The 16,656-nt window shown below is 37.1% G+C and overlaps 1 protein-coding gene across 1 annotated transcript in view; it reads right to left on the bottom strand.

Moving 5' to 3' along the window:
* SOAT1 (sterol O-acyltransferase 1) overlaps positions 1 to 16,656 on the bottom strand; it is a 48,185-nt gene that overhangs the window by 12,012 nt on the left and 19,517 nt on the right. Inside the window, exons 3-5 of the mRNA XM_023753995.1 lie at positions 10,455 to 10,524; positions 1,535 to 1,683; positions 334 to 393 (exon numbers count right to left, since the gene is read on the bottom strand). Of these exons, the coding sequence (XP_023609763.1) occupies positions 334 to 393; positions 1,535 to 1,683; positions 10,455 to 10,524 (279 nt within the window). The remainder of the gene's footprint in view (positions 1 to 333; positions 394 to 1,534; positions 1,684 to 10,454; positions 10,525 to 16,656) is intronic.

The following is a 16,656-nucleotide window of genomic DNA, read 5'->3' as shown; positions in this document are numbered from 1 at the left end:
AAACTCTCTTGAAGTAGTTTCCCTAAATAGAAAACGCTATCCTAGCTCTTTGGGTAACCAGTTCTCTGCAGCACAAATTGAAGGAATTTATCAAAGACAGATAACCATTCTGATTTCTAGCTCCTCCTTTGAAACTAGATGCAGAGCCAGGGGATCAGAAAGAAAGAGCAAGACACAGCAAATGTACAAAGAGCAGTATCAAAACAAACGATTTGTATGAATATAGAACAAACTCTTTAAACATCCATAGATTAAGCAGTGATTCCAACAATCAGAATAGTTGTATTTTTTTTATTTAAACTTATAATTAACAAAAGCACTTAAAATACTTACTCTAAGAGAGATCGCCTTATAACAAAAATCTTTCCATGTTCTGGAGGTGCTCTCAGATCTCTGGGAAGAGCAAAAAGTAAAACAAAATGTAAGTACTTCAAGTATTTTAAGAAATTTAAGCCTAAGAATAAGAGGAAGATTACCAACTACAGCAAGTAAAATTAATTAACTGCCATCTCACTAGGACCCAGGTCCTGTGAGTCGGAGTTTATGCATGTTGTCTCATATACTGCTTCTGAGCACTGCTATGAGGCAAATACACGCCTACCTGGTTAGGGAGGAAGGGGAGTTAGGCACACCTCACTAGGGCAGCACTAGTTCCTGACACCACACAGACAACCACTCTTCCTTCTCCTAAACATCCCTAAGGTCACAGACAGGCCCCAGCCATCCTTACTCCAGTTCACTATTGTTACTGGTCTGTTCTCGAAGATGCACTGTTATCTACGATGTCCTCTGTAATGTCAAAGGACTTCCGACAATCCCCAACAGCCTTCTGATCTTAAAGGCTGCCCCAGTTATTAAAATCTGTTAACATCTAGCATGATCATCTCTTCAGGGCTTTCTGCAGTACCGTCGGTACTTCCATTGACTATTCCTGGTTCAACCTGTCCTTCAGAAAAGGAGGGACTGACAGAGACCACAGAGGAAAAACCAAGGAAAGCACAGAATGACAAATTAGCGCACACTGGCCTTTGAGAGCCTTCCCTCCATGCTCTGGATGACCGACCGATTAGAAAAATAGATACCAATGCACTGTACTTAATAACAAGTATCGCAGAGAATACAAGAGAGAGGCAGTGTAACGATGGGGCGAAAAGCATGGACTCTGGGTTCAAATCCCCGCTGCGGAATCCCGGACAACAATTAACTGCTTGCTCTGTGCTTCAGTTTCCTAATCTGTACTAAGCAGATAATTATACTACCTACCCATAGGGTCAGTGTTTGGTTTAAATGAAAAGCACTCAAGTGTCAGTGTCAGTATAGTTTTAAATGAATTATGCACATTTGTTATAAGCCACTTAAGATGAAAGAACCCACCCTTCCAGTGGTTAAATAATATGCCCCGAGCAACACACAGCTAACGAAAAGTGGTGCCAGGTGTGGTGCATCCAGGCATTTTTACCACAGTCCACATTGTAACCGCTGAGCTACACTAGAGCAGATGTCTGCATTACAAGAATCTAATACTCATACTTACTTAGCTCTATGGTTGTTCACTCCTCCAAGAACAGAAAAGGATGTGAGCGCACACCCACCACTATCTAATGAGACTGACTTTTCAATGAGATTGGTCACAAAATCATCAAAGTGAGTGCCAACTTCCTTCATAAAATATGGCTTCAATTCCTAGAATTTTAAAACAAATAAAGGAAAACATTAGAACACATGCTTATGGGATACTAACATTTTTCTAAAGTGTTCTCTTAAACAGAGCTGGATCAAAGAAATCCATTTTAAGTGACTTCACAGGAATAAAAGCAGGAAAAAGATTTCTATAGCTGACCTGTAGTTTCAGAAATGGCTACAAAAACAAACAAACATAATTCATGTCTTTAAAACAATTTATACCATTTTAATCATAAATCAAGATATCAAAGTAATCTTCTAAATGAACTATAAAAAATAAAAACAAAATAACAGAAATGATAAAAATGACATTGATTAAGGTATTACATATATGTCCTTATCCCCTCATTGCCCCCCTACCGCCCCACTCATGCCCTCACCCCCCTGGTGTCTGTGTCCGTTGGTTGATCTCTCCCCCTTACCTCCACCCTCCCCTACCTTCCTTCTGAGGTTTGACTTCAAATTTTTATCTTGAAAATAATAATAAAGATCAGTATTATAAAATTTTAAGTCCCCTTTCTTCTCAAGCAACCCCTACATCCAAGTACCTGCTATTTATACTTTAGATCATGTCACTTCTGTACATTACCAACATTTATATGACAATATTTATTCCTAACTCCATAGTTATATGTTTACCTAACCCTAACACATTTGTAATGTAAAATTGTTACACATTTTGGTCCCAGACTATTTTTAACATCCAGTTTTTGAAAAATATAAAACAAACAAATATTTCTTCAGATTATAATAGGTCACCTACTGTGAATGCTCAAATTATAAATACCAGTATTTTTAAACTGGCAGGACCCATCTACATCAAAGTAAACAAAGTGTTATTTTCTAATTCTTCAATTTAAAAAACACTTTTTCCTTTAATTAAATTATTTAGACTAAACCTAAAATATCTGAAGTAGCATTTTCCAGGTTCTGACCATGTCCTTTATAAAAGTAAAGTAAAGATGTCCGGCCAGTGTCGCTCAGTGGCTGAGCATCAACCTATAAACCAGGAGGTCACGGTTCGATTCCTGGTCAGGACACATGCCCGGGTTTCGAGCTCGATCCCCAGTAGGGGGCGTGCAGGAGGCAGCCAATCAACGATTCTCTCTCATCATTGATGTTTCTATCTCTCTCTCCCTCTCCCTTCCTCTCCGAAATAAAAAAAATATAGATATATTTTTAAAAAGTAAAGATATCAGTGTACCAATGGAACTACATATGAAGGCTTTTTAAACTGTCTCCCACTGTTCCCAAATGCCTCGTGGGGCCCAAATAGTGAGACTACACTAAGATGTCACCTTTCACAAGACAGCTGATAGAGATGGGAAGTACAGTACACAGAAGAGTGTGGCCAGAGCAATATAACCATCAATGAAGACTCAAAGAATATATAATAGTCCAGCAAACAAAGAAACAAGGATGAGACGATTAGAAATGTCTTTTTAAGCTGGAACCTTGATGAAGCAATAGGACTTAATTTTAAGTGAAAAGTGGCAGAAGAAGACAGTGTGATAAAAAGCAGAGAAATAAGAAAGTATAAGCCAAAACAGAAAATATGAATGATGTAGGCTGATTTTAAGGACAAAATATAAAAGTATGTTCCCTGGAAGAAAAAATAGTTTTTATAAAATTATTTTTCCATATTAAGGTTATCTAATAAGTACTTTATTTGTTCCTTTTGCTTGTTCCATTTCAATTAAATGTCCATCTTCATTTTGAAATTTTTCAATAGGATGTTTCCCTGACCAAAAAGAAACAATGCCCCCTCCCACCAAAATGACATGAAGAAAAAAAGTTCTTTTCTCATTTAATTTCTAGAATTAGACCCGTTAACAAATAGAGGGGATTTTTTTTTTCAACTACAAAAATGTCCCATGTAGAAATACACTAAAAGGGAAAGAATTCATTCATTCCACTAAGTTCTGGGTACTGGGTATTGTTCTGGGCTCTGGAGATACAACAATAAACAAAATCTAGTCCCTGTGCTCATGGAAATTACAGGACATATAGTATGTATGCCAGATGGTGTGATGCAAAGAAATAAAGCAGGGGGGGGGTTCTTATTTTTCATAGAGAAATCAGGGAAAGCCTAAAGATTAGATGACATATGAGAAGACCTGAAAGTTTAAAGGGCAAAAGTTAGTGGATATCTGTGGAAAAGTACTAGGCAGAGCCCTGGCCAGTGTGGCTCAGTTGGTTGGACATCCCGTGCACTAAAAGGTTGCTTGCTGGATTCCCAGTCAGGGCACATGCCCTGGTTGCAAGCTCAGTCCCCAGTTTTCTCTCTCTCTCTCTCCCTCCCTCCTTCCCTTCCTCCTTCCCTCCCTCCCTCCCCTTTTCCTTCCTTTCTTTTTAAAAAGCAACAATCTATTTAAAAAAAAAATATATATATATATATATGTGTGTGTGTGTGTGTGTGTATATATATTATTGATTTCAGAGAGGAAGGAAGAGGGAGAGAGAGAAAGAAATATCAATGATGAGAGAGAATCATTGATCAGCTGCCTCCTGCACACCAGCTACTGGGGATCGAGCCTGCAGCCTGGGCATTTGCCCTTGACCAGAATCGAACCTGGGACTCTTCAGTCCGCAGGCTGATGCTCTATCCACTGAGCCAAACCGGCTAGGGCTACTGTTTTTGTTGTTGTTGTTTTTTAATATAAAAAGCCCTTGCCGAAACCGGTTTGGCTCAGTGGATAGAGCGTCGGCCTGCGGACTGAGGGGTCCCGGGTTCGATTCCGGTCAGGGGCATGTACCTGGGTTGCGGGCACATCCCCAGTGGGAGATGTGCAGGAGGTGGCTGATTGATGTTTCTCTCTCATTGATGTTTCTAGCTCTCTATCTCTCTCCCTTCCTCTCTGTGAAAAATCAATAAAATATATTTTAAAAGCCCTGAAGCAGGAACACCCTTGGCATGTTCCATAAATAGCAAGAAGCAGTACTTAAGCAAAAGAGTGATAAGAAGTGAGGTCAGGAGAGAAGGGGGGAGGGTAGAAGGGGGTGTAAACCGTGTAGGTCTTAACACTTTACCCCTGACTCACATCAATCTGTCTATTGATATTTACTCAGCTTTACCCTTTATTCATATCAATCAGCCCATTGATATTTTACTCAACAGTAAAAAGGGAGCCTGGAATCTTGAGAAAGGCAAGTTATTTCTTTCAGCAGGCTTCCTCATACCTTGGAACTAGTCTCTTCCCATTTTAAGTATTGGGTTAAGTAGACCATAGCATGAGAAAAAACACCATAATGAATGTTCTGTACGTGTCAGTACAAACTGCTAAAATCAGGTCCTATTCCACCCAACTCAAGTTGAATAGAGTAGTCAACTCCTTACGGCACAAGGTCTTGTGCCTTATTTACTAATTGCCCACAAATAAGCCTTTACCATACATTTCAAAGCACATGAAACTTCAAGTCATGTAGTAAGAAAACCTACAGTAATCTCCTTATCCTCATCCTTCTTGTCAATTGTACCCTTTTCTTTTCTCTTTCCTCCTATTCTCTCTCTTTCCCCTCATACTCTAGAACTCCCACCTTTTCTTCTTTTACAGTCATCAGATGAATAAGGGTATCCCTGGTTATCCCAACTCACTTTCTGAACTCAGGGACCAAACAGATTTGGATAACAAGGACGACTTCTATTATTCAGCACCTATGGTGGTGAACAAGATACACACAGCCTGCTCTTACACAGCTCACTGTCTATATCAACTAAATTGTTAATGGTGTAGTGAATGCCACCAAGAACAGTTCAGAGGGATAGGAGAACCAAATAAGAAATAAAAATAAAAACCACAGGCATCTCAATAGCATGAGGGCTAGAAGAAGGTGGAAACAAGTGTTAGGTCTCCTTGTAACTTTCAGAAACTCTGACTCCAACCTCTGACTTATCAGAACACTGCTTGGGTATGCTGAGCTAAAAAAGTTCCTATTTTAATATTAATTCATGTCTTTTACTCCTGAAGTAAAATTTATATGTGAGTAGCACATAAATCTATACTTGAGCTAGTAAAGCAAAAGATGTCTTTAGTGCTAATAATAAAGTAGTAAAAAAGGTATGAACTTTCAGCCAGGGAGACCTGAGTTCAGATTCTACCTCCACCACTTGTTTTGTACCTCAGGCAAGCTATTTCACTTTTCTGAGCAAAACTGAGATAAATACCATCTAACTTGCTAAACTGTTGTGTGAGCTTTTTAAAAAGCCCAAAACAAAAACAAACAAACAAAAACATGCAAAAGTGCACAGCACAGTACCTGACATAGTTATCACTCTGTAAGTATGTGTAGCTCCAACCCCTTCCCACTTAGAGCTAGCCTCTTAAGACAGAAACAAAACAATGCACAATAAAAACTGCAAGTAAGCCAATTCTGTCATTTCGTGCTATTACTATTAAAAGGTAGCTATTTAAATCCACCACATTTCAATGCCTTCCTTCTCTGAGGAACTACAGTTGATAGAAGCTGCTGCTAGTGGGAGACAAAGAAGAACGCTTCCATGACACCATTAAATTTCATTAGCCTCCTCCTTTCATCTATCAAATACAGTGCTGGTGAAAATAAAGAGGGAATACAGAAAAACACAGTAGAAGAAACGCTCCACTCTGCCTTCTTCTGAGCCTTCCAGTAGCATGGAACTGACTTCAATTAGAACTCCAGAATGTGATCACAATAAGTCTAAGTAATGTCTAATATCAGTACCTGGAAAGGAAGCTGAAGGTAACAGGCTTTCTACTTTGCTTTTCTCCCCAATCTCATCTCTACTAATATTAATTTCACCCAATCCATGGACTGTCTCATCATGACAACAGATGGACAGAAGAACAATGGAAGATAGGCAGCTAACTAGAAACTAGAAAAGCAGGTGCATAGGTAATTTATTAAATAGAATCACTGTATTTTAGAGCTCAAAGAAACCTCATTTTTTTAAATAAGCAGTGGAAGTGCACAACTTAAGATTCTAAGAATGGGAACAACCACTTCAAGGCAAAGAACTTCTGGTTGGAACACACAGTGAAGGCACAGACGCACGAGTGACCAGAGATGAACACAGACAAACAGGGTCTAGGGCAGCCGTGGGCAAACTACGGCCCGCGGGCCGTTTGAAATGAATAAAACTAAAAAAAAAAAAAAAGACCGTACCCTTTTATGTAACGATGTTTACTTTGAATTTATATTAGTTCACACAAACACTCCATCCATGCTTTTGTTCTGGCCCTCTGGTCCAGTTTAAGAACCCATTGTGGCCCTCAAGTCAAAAAGTTTGCCCACCCCTGGTCTAGGGACTAGGTCACTTAAGCCTTTTTAAGAATTTTCAATGTATCCTAAGGACAACTGGAAACCAATGTTTTAAGCATACGGTTATACACATGTTCAGACTTGCATTTTAGAAAGATAACTCTCCTAAAAGGGTTCCAAACAGAGGTTATTTTGGAACAAGTCTTTAAATGGAAAAAAAGCAGGGGCATTTATGGATAGATAAAAATAACCCTTTCAAAGGCACAGAGGCATAATTTTTTTTTTTTTTAAGTAAGTTGAGAGAAAGAAATACACAGTAAAAATGTATACTCTGGCCCTGGCTGGGTGGCTCAGTTCATTGGAGCATCACCCTGTACACAAAAAAAGGTTGTGGGTTTGATCCCTGGTTAGGGTATGTACAGGAGACAACCAATTGATATTTCTCTCTCACATTGATGTTTCTCTCTCTCCCCCACCCGCTAAAATCAATTTTTTCCTAAGAGAAATAGACTGGCACTATCCAAAAACCTCTTTTTAAAAGAGGTTCCTTGAACAAGTGACAAACCATGAAGGGAAGTCCTCATCTGCAGACATGACATCTGCATCTTACTCATTACAGTTTGCTCTTTTAGTGGTTGGGCAATCGCATGAGGTAACGATGTGAAAAACAATAGTACTTGAAATGCTATATAAGAAGCAAATGAAATATGTTGCAACAAATATATATTTTTAAGAAGTAGAAAAAGGAAGTAATTTTTCATCCGTTCAATTTTCATATTATACTAACATTTCCTCTATAAAATTGTGTACATTAATAAAAGTTCTACAAATATTGATAGTGAAGACACTTCCTTTACCCTTCTCAACATATTCACTTTTCTCTGGAACCTGTGCTCAAGGTGAGAATAGTCATTCAGGGTCCAGGCCAGAGCTGTACTATAGGGTCCCGCCCTTCTCGCCAAAATCCAATTCTCTCTCTCATAAATCTGAAACTCTGTGCTTGGAGAGAATGACTGGAAATCTCATTAACTGAAAAATTCAGGAATATCTCAATTAAAAATCCTTAAAATCATTTCCCTTTCCAAAGCCTGGATGTCCAACTTCTTCCAGGATTCTACAAGATACATTAATATCAAATATGCTTAAATTTAAGCCAAAGTAATTTTCTGTTATTTGCAACCAAAAGGAAATAACACAATGTTAAAACAAAGCTAATTCATCTATTAACATAAGTTGGTTGGGACTTAAATCATTTGAATTTCCCTTGAACTGTTCCAAGGTCTTTCAAGTTTTGTTACAACACAATTCTAAGGATTTCACAAGGTCGTGGCTCAGGGTTACACAATGTTGCATAACCCCAATAGCACCATATTTTTTTTAATTACATACTTAAAATTTTTTTATAGAAGTATTTAGACCTAGAAGTGGTCTTCAGAGATTCAATCAGTTGAACACATTAGTGTCAACCCATTAATGTCATAACCTGTTTCATTCCTCTTCCCTCCAGACTAAAAAGCTCTGTATTTGACAATCTTCTTCACTGCTTTCCTTACTATGAGCTCCTCTATGTCTATATATAAATTTTCAGGATTTTTTGTAGTTGCCAGTTTTAGCAATTACAAATATAGGAACACCCAGTTCAATTTGATAAACAGCAAATAACCTTTCCAGTCTGTCTCGAACACTGAATGATGACTAGAAAACTACTTGTTGTTTATCTGAAATTTAAATTTAATTAGGCAGACCGTATTTTATCTAACAACTCTAGTTCTGTGGCGCTGGAAGAGCTGCCCAATAAGATCTACAGACTACCCATTCCGTTTACAACAGGAAAGTGAATTAGGAGCTGAAGTTTAAGTTAGCTATACAATTATGACACAGAATGTTACTGCTAAAGGGGACCTCAGAGACAGCTAGTCCAATAGTCTCACTTTAGAGATTAGGGGAAAATTGTCCAATAAAGATGAGTGACAACTGGGTTGCCAGGAGAACCAACCCTGTGATTAGAGGTTTGGAACTTTTAGTCCCATCACTACCTCCATAAAAACTCAGGAAGCCAGCGTGTGAGCCCTACATGCTAGGGAACCAGAATGCTTCCACCTGCCAGGCCCCAGCACCCTAAGGACAGATATTCCTTTGTTCAGGACCTCGCCCCGTATCTCTTCATCTGGCCGTTGATTCTTATCTTTTGTAATGAATTGGTAATCTAGTAGTAAACCGGTTTTCCTGCCTTCTGTCCCTCCTTCTAGCAAATTTATCAGACCCAGGGAACCTCTGATTTACAGCCAGTGGGTCAGAAGTACAGGGGACAACCTGGACTTGAGACTGGCATTCTGAGTTGCAGGGGAGGTTTGGAACTTCCAATCCATAGCCAGATGTCAGAAGCACAAGTAACCTGAGCTTGCTTCCAGCATCTGGGAGGGCAGTCTTGTGGGACTGAGTCCTTTACCTGCAGAATTTGACTTTTATCTCCAGGTAGACAGTATCAGAATTTAGTTGAATTCTTGAGACACCCTTGCTGGCATCCAAGAAGTGCTTGTTAGCGTGGAGGGAACCTACACCCCCATGTTAGAACTGGGTCCAAGAACCCCATATAAATATGATGCTAAAAAATAAAAATTTCTAAATTTGTTATTCTAAATAAGTGCATATGTACATGCATGCACATGTAACTAAATTAATAGATAAGAACAGGGCTATTTCATCTATAGCATTGGATATTTAGATATTCATGTTGGCCAATAAATTCTTAAAGTAATCTCAGAAAAAAGGGAGGCTGCCTTGAAGTCAACTTACATTCAAGCACACACGGTGTTTTTTAAAATTGTTCTTTGTCCTCCAGAATTCCCTGAGGGCACTGCTCAATTCTGATTTACAGACTGCTTGCCCAGCTTGAAATGGCTCCACGTGGTTGTTTTTGAGTTGATATTTTCCCTACTTCCCTAACAGGGAATCTGCTTCTGGATTCAGATGGATCATTTACTGGAAGCCTGTGATTTCTATGAACCTTGCTACTTTCACAAAATACCCACACAGACAGTCATATAGAAATTCAACTTTAACATGCTTCACTAAAACCAAGTTTTGCTTGTCAAAGTCAGAAAAATGACAGTGACGGATGGGATAGAAAAGAGCAACCTGGTTCTTATATAGGATGACAAGGCAGCAGACCTTATGCTCCTGCTCCACAGAAGGACAGACAATGTCAATGATAAGAAAGGTAAATAATTCTTTAAAGACTTTATCATTAAAAATTTACTAAACAAAACTCTTTACCCTAACACTCTACTTTTTTTTTTTTCCAGAGAGGAAGGAAGAGTGAAAGTGAGATAGAAACATCAATGATGAGAGAGAATCATTGACTGGCTGCCTCCTGCAGGCCCCCTAATGGGGATCAAGCCCGTAACCTGGGCATATGCCCTTGACAGGAATCGAACCTAGGACCCTTCAGCCCACAGGCTGGTCTATCCACTGAGCAAAACCGGCCAGGGCACACCCTACATTTTTGTTTCTGGAAGAGGGAGTTAACTTACCTCTGCCTCTGCTGTCAACTGTTTCTTCTTTGCAATTAACTCTTTTATGTCAACCCGGCCTAAGGGGGGAAATAAAAGGAGCTTTTAAGTTGATGGATACCAGCACAATTTTTTTTTTTACCAGCACTATTTAAATCATGAAGTTGAAAACCAAACAAACAGAAAGGATGACTATGTAAACTACAGTACTACCACAAAACATGACAGCTCTTGAAAATGAATCACAAGTAATATAAACAGAAGGAAATTTATACATAAAAATGCTAAGTAGAAAAAACAAAACTACTATATATATATACACAGTAATTACAACTATATATTAATCATATAATGCAATAAGATACAATTCTGACAGCATGGGAAATTAGATTCTCTGAGTGGATCCTGCAACTGTGACTAATAAAATGCACAAACAACATTTAAAAAATATATATATATCTGTATATATATATACATACACATATATATTTTTTGAGCTCTCGTTAAAATTTGTTTGAATAATTCTTGAAGAAATCATAGAATGGCTTTGCTTTCAGCTCTGCTGGGTCCCCAGCTGCACTGCACCGTTTCCAGGACTGGTTCAAGGAAATCGGGACTCTAGAAACCGAGGGCTATAACTCCACACAAATAAAGCTTTCTACCACATCTCATCCTCCCGTGGGGGCCTCTGGAAATTCCTATTCCAGCAGCGTCCCAAGAACCCTACTCCCACTAGCAACAAAGAAATTCCACCCGTGCAATTCTCTGATAACACTAGCAAAGTGGTTTACACTTCCCATCTTCACTTTCTCACTAGCTATTCATTCCCAACCTATTTCTGCAACTCTTCTCCTTCAGGGGTTACTATGGAGCCCAAATTTCTAAATCTTCATCCTCATTAAACCTGCTACAAATGCCAACATTTATGAACTATTCATCATGCATCATCTCATTTATTCTTTATAACAACCCAGTAGATAAGCAAAAGAGTTGGTTTCATATCTTTTTTAAAAAATGAAGAAACTAAGAATCGAAGAAATTAAACAACTTGACCACAAGTCACATGGCCAGTAAGTAACTGAGCAAAGAAGTAAAACTAGGGGTCTCTGTGCCCTAGTCATGCATTGTGTTCATAAAAAAGTTAAAAATAAAAACAATCAAGGCCTGTAGTGACTAAATTCCTAAAGATGACTAAAGAGTACTAAGCAGTGACTAATAACCATTTCTTCGTTTCAGTTATTTTAACAAACATATTCTTTGTCTCCTTGTAGCAAGTACAGAATTAGCTAGTGCGTAGGCACTAACAGGTTTTTATTGCCTAGCAGTTCAAATTCATTTTAAAATCCTAATCATTTTCTTAAAAACTCTCAATAAGTATGCCTTAAAACAGCGATTTTTAACCAGTGTGCTGCAAGAATTTCTAAAACATTCAATACCTGACTATTTAGTCAGAGGTACTGACCTCTTTTCCCTTAAATTGTCAAATTAAAAAAACAAACAAAAAAAAAACACAACAGCCAACACAACAGTAACCATCCAGGGTGAATGAATAAAAATTATATCTATTTTTTGTCAGATCAGCAAAAAATACATTTTTGGTGTGCTGCAGAATTTTAGTAATTACTTCATTTGTGCTGTGGTATGAAAAACGTTGAAAATTGCTGCCTTAGAAGAAGGTCATCCCAGACTCGCCTTGCCCTCCAGAGATATCAGTCATCTAAGAGTCACATGAGAGTATGTTTATGTCCAGATAAAGAACTACTGGATTTAGAACTATTCCTTGAAAGATATTTATCTATCTTTAAAAGAAAAAAGGAAGATAAAATGGTTCTAGTCTATCACCTTTTATTGCTCCACTGACCTCAAAAACCTTCTAAAAATCTCAACTAATCACATGTCTGCATGGCCATAAAGAAATGGATTCTGAACTAGAAACAGGGTCAGTATACAAATATTCATACAGAAAAGAAGAGTTGATAGATAATATTGAAACAACTTAGCTAGCCATTTTGAAAAACTGTATTAGAGATCTCTAACACTTATTAAAAATGAATTTCAAATGGATCAAATATTTGAATCCGAAAAACACTAAGTAAAAAATTTGTCTTCCTTTTTCATAATCTTAGATGATGTATAACATGACAAGAAATCTAAAAGCAATAAAATATGTGATTAATAAAAACTATAAATGTGGCAAGGCACACCATAAGCAAAGTCAAAAAACATATAGCAAGCTAAAAAATATTCACAGTACATAATAATCAGAGGATTAATTTCCTTAGTAGAGAAGAGCTCTTTAAAAAAAAAGAAAAGACGCCCTGACCGGTTTGGCTCAGTGGATAGAGCGTCGGCCTATGGACTGAGGGGTCCAGGGTTCGATTCCAGTCAAGGGCATGTACCTTGATTGCAGGCACATCCCCAGTAGGGGATGTGCAGGAAGCAACTGATCGATGTTTCTCTCTCATCGATGTTTCTAACTCTCTATCACTCTCCCTTCCTCTCTGTAAAAAATCAATAAAATATATTTAAAAAAAAAGAAAAGAAAAGAAAAGAAAAATAAAAGCCACCAGATAGGGAACAAAAATGGGCAAAGGACATGAACAGAGCTTTTAAAGAAAGAAATATATAGTCAATAAGTATATTTTAAAAGTTCTCTACCTCACTTATAATTTATGAGGACAAATTTATGCTATGTGTTTTACTCCCATCAAATTGCAAGTTTAAAAAAAGATTGGTGAAGACACATTGGCAAGAGTATGGGGCAATAATATAGATGGGAATGTAAACTGGTGTAACATTTTGAGAAGTAAATTTAGTAATATCTTAATTTTAAACGCAAAAACTCTTTGACTCAGCAATTTCACTTTTAAGAATGTATCCTACAAGTACACTAGCACAAGTAAGCAATGATACTGTTTCAAGGATATTCTGTACAGCACTATTATAATACTGAAACCCTGGAAATAACTTAAATGCCCATCCATAAAAATAAGTTAAATAAATTACCAAGCATTTGTGCAACAGAAATACTACACAGATACTTTTAAAAGAATTACACTTATATACATATGTTGAATAAAAAGATGTCTAAGACTTACTAAGTTTAGAAAAAGCAAACTGCAGAAAATATTCCAAACACAATGCCACACGTAGGGAAAGAAACAAAACATGACTACTTAAGGAGAATTATTACTTAATGACTTTCTATGATGCCTGCATTTTTAAATGAGTATATATTACTTTAAATTTAAAGATTTATAAGCATATTTCAGCATTTTTTTAATGAAACCAAAATATCTTGCATTTCTTGAATAAGGACTAGGAAGAGAAAATAGCCCCAGTATTTAGCATGAGGACAACAGATTGAGATTTTAAAGGGGTAATGTGAATAATCTACAAAAGCAATAAATGGAAATACCAATCATAATTGGTCTATAACTTTTTCAAAGCTAAAAACAGATTTCTATTCTGTAATCAAAATATATCCAGGAACTATATTACTCAATCAGAGTTAACTTTGGTTTATTATTCTTTTATCACACACCTGTATCAACTGTGTGGGTTATCTACACAAGGTGAGCAAAAGTAGGTTTATAGTTGTGAGTATGCAAAACAGAGTTAATAAAACTATTGCAATAATCATAACCTGTGTGTCTCTTTCCATACGAGAACTGTACACCTACTTTTGCCCACCCCTGTATATGCAGTAAGAGAATTAGCCTTATTATCATTAAACTTTTATAACATCATATGATCCTATTTTTAAATCCAAAGAGAGAATGTCTGGTAGAAATATTAAAAGATTTCATGTAAAAAAAACAAACAAAAAGATCTCATGTAGATTTTAATTCTTAGTTGATTTATTATATATATAGCAGAGAACTGTAAAGCTACCTACGGATCTGGGACAGAGAGCTGCAGCACCATAAGGAGAAGATAAAATAATACCTTAATGAACCTATGATATGTTTTGCTTAATATCATATTGGAAACAGTGCTTTCACACTTGCCCTCCTTTGTTCTGCAAGAGGAAATCTAAGCACTGACAGGCTATAAGTCATCCACTATGTAGGCAGTCAGTCATGACTACACACTCAGTTAAGACTTCAAGCCCTACCTTCTCACTTCCTCCTGGCCTAATTTTGTCTTCCTACCTATGAAAACAAAACACAAATCCATCTGTACTACTCCCCCTGCCCCCAGCAATCCTCTCTAAAAGTAAACAAAACACCATACACATAATCTATATTGTTTTAAACTCCATGCCTTTGCGAACTCCTATCTTCTGGCCTGAAAGCTCTCTCCCAGTCTCTTATTCAAAGGCCAAATTCTACTTCTGTGAGACTTCCTTCCATTCTAAAGCAAGGTACCCCTCACCCTATTGGTCTCCTATTCCATTTAGTTACTATAATTTACTTAACTCCTATTTATAACATAGGACTTCTTTCTGTCTTAGTATCTTATTTATCTGAACTATTAGCAAACTTGGTACACTGCCTTATACACACATAGATCAAAGGTGCTTAACGACACTAGACTAACCTGAAGGCAGTACCAGACTTTAATCTCAGATGCATGTGTTGCATGTAAGGGCATAATCAAATGACAGCTAAGACCAATTCTTATTCTAAGTGCCTAGAATTCCAAGATTTAACTTTTGATAAAGTTATTAAAATTAGATTCCAGAATGTTCTTTGTTTTATTATTGATTTTAAGAAGAGAGAGAGGAATATTGATTTGTTATTGCACTTATTCATGCATTCAATGGTTGCTTCTTTTATGTGTCCTGACCAGAGATCAAACCTTGGCATATCAGGACAACACTCTAACCAAATGAGTTACTAGCCAGCCAGGGCCAACAATGTTCTTGATAGAACAATGAAAAGATTAAAAAATACAAGCTCTTTCCTCAAACATTTTATCCATATGTATTTCTTGCAACTACACCTTTAAAAACTGTCATAAAGTGGACTGTATTAATATTTTCCCCATTAGAAAATTGTTACAATTTATGATTATATTCCTGCCCCGGGTCTTGGCAACACATGGAGATAAAATCAGGAAGAATATCTCATTAGAAGCAAAACATATCATAGACTTCCTTTCAAAATAGTCAAGTTATACCTCATGCCCCATTATTTAAAACTGAATGTACCCGTTATGCCTGGGCAAAATTGTACCCAAATGATTTTTTTAGCAACTCTCTTAGAAGACAGATTTGTCTCAAATACATTTCACCGCAGAAAACAATAATCACTGACAATATTTTGTAGGCCCTCTTAAAATGTGAAACCTTTATGGGCTGATTTTTTAGCATAATTCTTTTTTTAAAAAGTTTAAAAAGCTGTCAAAGAAAATATCAGCTAATACCTTCCATTTCTTTTGACTAATCTTCCTGTAATGAGCTAAAACATTCAATCTCCTTCTTTTGACCTTAAAAGCTATAAAAAGTATTAATACTCAGTAACTTTATTTCTGCTGGTAACTATGTTACCTCTCATTGCACAAAGCATTTTTCAAGTTAGTGAAATTTTTCATCTCTCAGAATACCATATAATTTACTCAAAAGGTTACATCATCAACGACTGAAAAAAGTTTGAAGTAACAGGTACTCCCATATTGCCACTGGGAGTGCAATATTTCCAGAGGACAATCTGGCAATCTCTACCAAAATAATCTTATAATATGCATTCCCTTTGACCTAAAAACAATTTCTAGGAATGTATGCAAGGAAAAATCACAACCATTTGGACTTTTGCCTTTATCCTAAGGGGGGAGGAAGGGAATGTACCCTCAAACCTATTCAGTAGATAAAGGCTCTATGTGGACTGGTCAGTTTTATGATTAGATGCATATATTGGATGAAGGTGCAAGATTACAAAATAACTGGGGTTTTTTTCATTATTTTGCCAAGGGATTTTCAAAATATGTTACAAAAGCCTGAAAGACATACAAAATATGTTCTTTATGTTCAGATTTTTTTTTAAAATATATTTTATTGATTTTTTACAGAGAGGAAGGGAGAGAGAGATAGAGAGTTAGAAACATCGATCAGCTGCCTCCTGCACATCTCCTACTGGGGATGTGCCCGCAACCCAGGTACATGCCCTTGACCGGAATCGAACCTGGGACCTTTCAGTCCGCAGGCCGACGCTCTATCCACTGAGCCAAACCGGTTTTGGCTGTTCAGATTTTTTTTATATATATACACATATATACTGTG

Source organism: Myotis lucifugus, unplaced genomic scaffold (genome assembly GCF_000147115.1).
Source record: "Myotis lucifugus unplaced genomic scaffold, Myoluc2.0 scaffold_54, whole genome shotgun sequence".
Classification (NCBI taxonomy): Eukaryota; Metazoa; Chordata; class Mammalia; order Chiroptera; family Vespertilionidae; genus Myotis; species Myotis lucifugus.
The sequence above is the reverse complement of the archived record's forward strand: the minus strand, read 5'-3'. Positions and strand labels throughout refer to the sequence as shown.